At 42.1% G+C, this 5871-nt stretch overlaps 2 protein-coding genes across 2 annotated transcripts in view; one reads left to right on the top strand and one right to left on the bottom strand.

Moving 5' to 3' along the window:
• Positions 1–529: 529 nt before the first annotated feature.
• Positions 530–2288, bottom strand: LOC103604726 (olfactory receptor 1J4-like). Its single transcript, XM_008589299.1, has 2 exons — positions 2230–2288; positions 530–1352 (listed from the first exon to the last, which is right to left on the bottom strand). The coding sequence occupies exons 1-2, from the start codon at positions 2286–2288 to the stop codon at positions 530–532; spliced, it is 882 nt and encodes a 293-aa protein (XP_008587521.1).
• Positions 2289–2993: 705 nt separating this feature from the next.
• LOC103604725 (olfactory receptor 1J4-like) overlaps positions 2994–5871 on the top strand; it is a 6596-nt gene continuing 3718 nt past the window's right edge. Inside the window, exon 1 of the mRNA XM_008589298.1 lies at positions 2994–3100. Within this exon, the coding sequence (XP_008587520.1) occupies positions 2994–3100 (107 nt within the window). The remainder of the gene's footprint in view (positions 3101–5871) is intronic.

The following is a 5871-nucleotide window of genomic DNA, read 5'->3' as shown; positions in this document are numbered from 1 at the left end:
CACCACCAACAAAAAATTGATAAATGCACTGAATGGGAAGTCAGGAAAGGAAAAGAGACACTTTACAAATTCCCAGTTCTGCCACCTTTCTATGCCATGGGATCCCTGTTAGCCAACATGTTCCAACAATATATAAAAAGTAATAAATTTCCAGGAAATAAGAGATGAGACTAAATTTTGAATGTAATAGGCAAGAGCAATAACCAATAATATCAGCCCAGAATTCACAACTGATACTAAGTAGTTGCAAAGAAAAGAGAGAATAAGTATAAAAGAATGCAATTCAAGTAATCAAATATTTACTGAGAACTTATTCCATGCTGGGCCCAAGATGAGGGGTCTAGCATTTGGAGATGTGTGAATATATGAGTCTGTTATAAAGAATAGCAAATGTCATTGAGATGACACTGTTGCCCTGTTGAAGAGTCTTTCCAGGGCCCCCTCCATGTCTCTGTTCCTTAGGCTATAAATAAAGGGGTTTAGCAATGGGGTGACTACTGTGTACATCACAGAGGCAATTATGTTCTTGTTACTGGAGTTTCTGGATGAGGGAAAAAAATACAGCCCAATAATTGTGCCATAATGAAGAGATATGACAGAGAGGTGAGAGCCACAGGTGGAATAAGGCTTTGCAGGTCCCATTGGTAGATGGAACCTTCAGAATGGTGGCCCCAATGCGTCCATAAGAGATCAAGAGGCATATTAATGGTAGAGTAATAACTGCTACTCCCACTGTGAAAATGACCAGCTCATTGAGGGAGGTGTCTGAGCACGAGAGCTTGAGCAGGGCAGCAAGGTCACAGAAGAAATGGAGGATAGTGTTGTCAGCACAAAAGGACAGTTGAGCCAGGAGGAGGGTGTGAGACAACGCATTGGTACAAGAGAGGATGCAGGACACAGCTACTAGTAAGGTACACTGTCCCTGTCTCATGATGGTGGTGTAGTGGAGGGGATGACAGATGGCTGTATACCGGTCATAAGCCATTGAAGTGAGAAGGAAATTGTCCAGATCAATGAAAAATATGAAAAAATACATCTGTGTTATGCACCCTGCATGGAGGACGGATTGATTTTGACTCTGCATGCTTATTAACATCCTTGGGACAGTGACAGATGAAAAGGAGACATCAGTGAGGGCCAGGTGGCTGAGGAAGAAGTACATGGGGATGTGGAGGCGAGAGTCCAGCCTGATGAGCAGGACGATGAGCAGGTTCCCCAGCACCGTGGTCAGGTACATGCCCAGGAACAGGGTGAAGAACACGCCCTGCTGCTCTGGCCAGATGGGGAGCCCCAGGAGGAGGAACTGGGACACGCTGCTCTGGTTCTCCCTCTTCAGGCTGCTCTTCTCTCTGCTGGGAATGGACAGACGTCCAAAAAAGCAGAAACAAACAAATGTGGATATATAGCAGGTAGATGAAAATGAGATCCTTTCTGTAGATGAATGTGCCAATCGATGTCTGTCTGCATTGCTGTATTCCTACAAATCATTTAAAGTGGATGGTATTGTCATGTAAAGTGAGAGAACTTGACAGCAGAGAAGAGAGTTTGATATAGAAGGGAAGCGAGCTCCTTTGGCACTTTTCATCATCTAGGAGAGAGGCCACCCAAACCAAGTCATTATTTGCTGCTGTGTCTGGTCCGTAAAGATAAGCCTTGTAGTGTCTTAGCAGAGGGATATTAAGTTAAAATCTTCCCAATTTCTCTTCTGTTTCCATACTTAAAAAAAAAATCATCAGAGTAGTCTTGAGACTTTAAGCTATAACATATTGAACTTTTGAAAAGTGACTTCAAAATCCATTAATAAGGAAGGTACAGGGAGGAAGTGTCAATAACAGGTACTGCAAAGGGAACTGGATCCAAAAATAAATAGCTGAAGTTTCCATTATGTATAAAGTTGATGAGAAAAGAAACATATTCATTGATTACAATATCACTGCTATAAAAAGTAAAAATATTATCTGCAATTATGTATTTATTACCACTAATCATGTTTATTAGGCTCTTTTAGATAGGATACTAGAGATGGGAGAGAGGGAGGGAGGGAGGGGGTTTGGGAAGTGATAGTTTGGGTAGAAGGCATAAATAAAAATCAAAATTTGTAATAATGAATATGCTAATAAAAATAATAAAATTTTTTTGAAAACCAAATGAATGAATGAATGAATAAATTTATTTAATAATTACCCAGTGCTTATTTAGTGCCCCGAGATTAAAAAATTAGTGACAAACCTTAACATTTTTTGCGCATTGGCATGTTCCAAGCACTTGAAAAGAACTCCAACACTCATTGTCTTACTGAATCCTCAGAACAACCTCAGGAGGAAGGTACTGTTCTTATCTCTACTTTACACTTAAAGACTCTGGATGTTTCAGAACTAAATTAAATTGTTCAGGGGCTCAGAGTAAGCGGCAGAGTCTGAACTCAATTCCGGGAGTGCCTTTGTCAAGACCTCATGGGGTCCATTCTTCTGTTTTTCTACTTTTTTTTTCAATTTTAACTTCTCAATATACATTGTGGTTGATTTTCATGACCCTTAACCCGTTCTGTTTTTCTATCTTTCGAGCAAGGCACAGTCCATGCCCTACAGAGCCTCTCCAGGTAATAGGAAGATTGGCAAGCTTTAGGGGAGGCTTGCATAGGAGGTCCATGAGCCTTGCTCTGTGATATAGGGACAGGCTTACTCTATTGCTGTGTATACTTTGGAGGCCCAGACTGACTTTGGCCCCTTTTTTCCAATCACCTGGAACCACTAAATCAGAGAGACAGGAGCTCAGTGCATCACCGACATCAGAGACACCATCCCAGGACTCCAGGGGCTCAGCTCCTCTGGCCCCTGCCCAGGTTCCTCCTCAAGAGGCCAGCAGGAAACTGTTCAATTAGCCCATGTAGACTGTTTCTTTGTCAAGGATCCTGGATGTTTTTTCTCCCTGTGTCTTCTTTCCATTTGCAAAATAAAATCCTCCTGCCCATTGTTCCATGCTGTTAAACAGGCATGAAAGACTGTGAAGGTCTTCAGGCAACGGAGGCTGCATATTATTCTTTGGTTTGTGAGCCTTTTGGACAGAAAGCCAGGACTCGCGTAACAGCCCAGAGCAGAAGGTATCTGAGCTTATCAAGGACTAGTATAGGTCAAAATGGGCCTGAATTGCACTTGTAAACGTGTGTGTGTGAATGCGAGACTAGGTGTGTGTGTCCTGTGTATCTCTACAATTGTGTGTTACAGACTCACACATGGACTATCTCTACCTGGGATGTGCATTGATCGGGCAAGGCCAGAAATCTCATTTGAGCCATGCATATGCTTTAGCGGTTATGTAACTATTGTCTGGGTATTGCTTGTGTGATTCTGTGTCTTGTAATTTGAATATTTATGATTGCCTGGGGTGTCTATCTGCATGTGTTTCTGCTATATGCTGTTTGTCAGTTTTTTGTGTGACTCTTTGTGCATTGTGTTTTGCATATATGACTATGTTTATTTATGAATTTTGAGTGAAACAGATTTGCACCCAACCATCTTCATCTAGGGCATACATATGTCAGAGAGAACAGAAAGTTGTCCCTTAACAATATGTGTGTTGAGGTGTGCATTTGTGCGAGAGGCAGAAAGAGAGTGAGAGAAATTGACCACAGTTGTAGAGGTGACTGTATTGCGTTTAACAAACACACCTTGACCAGTTTCACCTAAAGGGACAGGGGAAAAGTAAGAGTTTGAAACACTAATAAAGCAATATGTCTTCTGATAATTTCCTTGACTCAGACCAGAACCCAGTCAACTAATTTTGATTCAGACCCTCTTTAAGCTCTGCGGGAGCCATTGGACTATGTGAGTGGAATTTCCCAATAATGCTCCTAGGGCACTAAACATATATCACTCAGGCCTTTAACACTGTCCATATTTACACTTTGGCAGCATGGTAGACTAGTTAACTATTCTTTGGTTTGTGAGCCTTTTGGACAGAAAGCCAGGACTCGCGTAACAGCCCAGAGCAGAAGGTATCTGAGCTTATCAAGGACTAGTATAGGTCAAAATGGGCCTGAATTGCACTTGTAAACGTGTGTGTGTGAATGCGAGACTAGGTGTGTGTGTCCTGTGTATCTCTACAATTGTGTGTTACAGACTCACACATGGACTATCTCTACCTGGGATGTGCATTGATCGGGCAAGGCCAGAAATCTCGTTTGAGCAATGCGTGTGTTTTAGCGGTTATGTAACTATTGTCTGGGTATTGCTTGTGTGATTCTGTGTCTTGTAATTTGAATATTTATGATTGCCTGGGGTGTCTATCTGCATGTGTTTCTGCTATATGCTGTTTGTCAGTTTTTTGTGTGACTCTTTGTGCATTGTGTTTTGCATATATGACTATGTTTATTTATGAATTTTGAGTGAAACAGATTTGCACCCAACCATCTTCATCTAGGGCATACATATGTCAGAGAGAACAGAAAGTTGTCCCTTAACAATATGTGTGTTGAGGTGTGCATTTGTGCGAGAGGCAGAAAGAGAGTGAGAGAAATTGACCACAGTTGTAGAGGTGACTGTATTGCGTTTAACAAACACACCTTGACTAGTTTCACCTAAAGGGACAGGGGAAAAGTAAGAGTTTGAAACACTAATAAAGCAATATGTCTATGGAGACCGTTCCATATGGAATGGTCTCACCTTCTGATAATTTCCTTGACTCAGACCAGAACCCAGTCAACTAATTTTGATTCAGACCCTCTTTAAGCTATGCTGGAGCCATTGGACTATGTGAGTGGAATTTCCCAATAATGCTCCTAGGGCACTAAACATATATCACTCGGGCCTTTAACACTGTCCATATTTACACTTTGGCAGTATGGTAGACTAGTTAAGTGTCCAAATTCTGTTGTCCTTGGAACCCAGTGGTTGCCATGCAACAGTTCTGTGGTCTTACATTTGATTTCTCTGAGGCCAGCAGCTGTAAATGTAAAAGAGGATAATAATAGCTGCTGTAAGATACTGTCAGCAAGCAATTTAATACAGTATAGGCCCATTATAAGCACTCAGTAAATGGTAGCTGGCTGTGTAATTATTCCTCAGGCGGAGGCTGAGATGCCTGATGCTTCATTCACTTCCCACCTGTACATGGGAGTATTATGTTGTATCATTTGAACAGCAAGTTCAGGTGAATATGCTCTCTCAAACCTCAGGTTACAGCTTCATTAGGACACACTGCCGTTAACACACAAGATGAAGGTTCCTTTGCTGCTGGTTCAGGTTTTCTGCCCAGCTCTCCACCCAACCCTCCACCCCGAGAGAAGCCAGAGCTCCAGTTGTCAATGAGCAGCCAGGCCTCAGAAGGAGGGAGTGTGAGGTCACCTCCCACCTCCTATTGTCTGAGTATCCCTGAGAATCACCCTGGTCCAGAAAAAGATCTACTATCAGATATGACACCTATGTGCTAATGTCGATTTCCTCTCCCAGGCATATGGGTATTTCAACTCTGTTAGTCATTCTTTCTCCTACCTCCCCCCACCCCCCAAAGATACGGTCAGTGTCTGTCTCTAGTGAAAAGAGCATCAGAAGATTTGCCTTTGAGGTCAGGTTCTACCACCAAATACATTGTGTAAGTGACTTCATTTCTCATGTTAGCAGAATGAAAGAAAAATGTCAGAGTCTTCTCTCCTTCCCAGACACAAAATAAATATTGATTGCATAGAACTCCAAGTATGTGAAAGCCATTTGCAAACTATAAATGGCTGGAGGAATGTGAGTGATGGGCAGACATCTGAGCTAGTGACTGAGGAAATTTCGAGCATAAAATGCTCTTTCAAACACTGAGATAACATGGCTCAAAGGCCTGGCTTTTCTGGTTACTTAAATAGGGGGAGAGTATGTTCGATAGGAG

Source organism: Galeopterus variegatus, unplaced genomic scaffold, assembly GCF_000696425.1.
Source record: "Galeopterus variegatus unplaced genomic scaffold, G_variegatus-3.0.2 Scaffold5363, whole genome shotgun sequence".
Classification (NCBI taxonomy): Eukaryota; Metazoa; Chordata; class Mammalia; order Dermoptera; family Cynocephalidae; genus Galeopterus; species Galeopterus variegatus.
Note: the sequence above shows the minus strand (reverse complement) of the source record. Positions and strands in the feature narration are given on the sequence as shown.

Coding starts and splice junctions, on each gene's coding strand:
- LOC103604726 (XM_008589299.1), bottom strand. CDS start 2,288: ATGAGTGTTGGAGTTCTTTTCAAGTGCTTGGAACATGCCAATGCGCAA. Junction 1,353..2,229: donor AATGCGCAAAAAATGTTAAG/GTTTGTCACTAA, acceptor GTCCATTCCCAG/CAGAGAGAAGAGCAGCCTGA.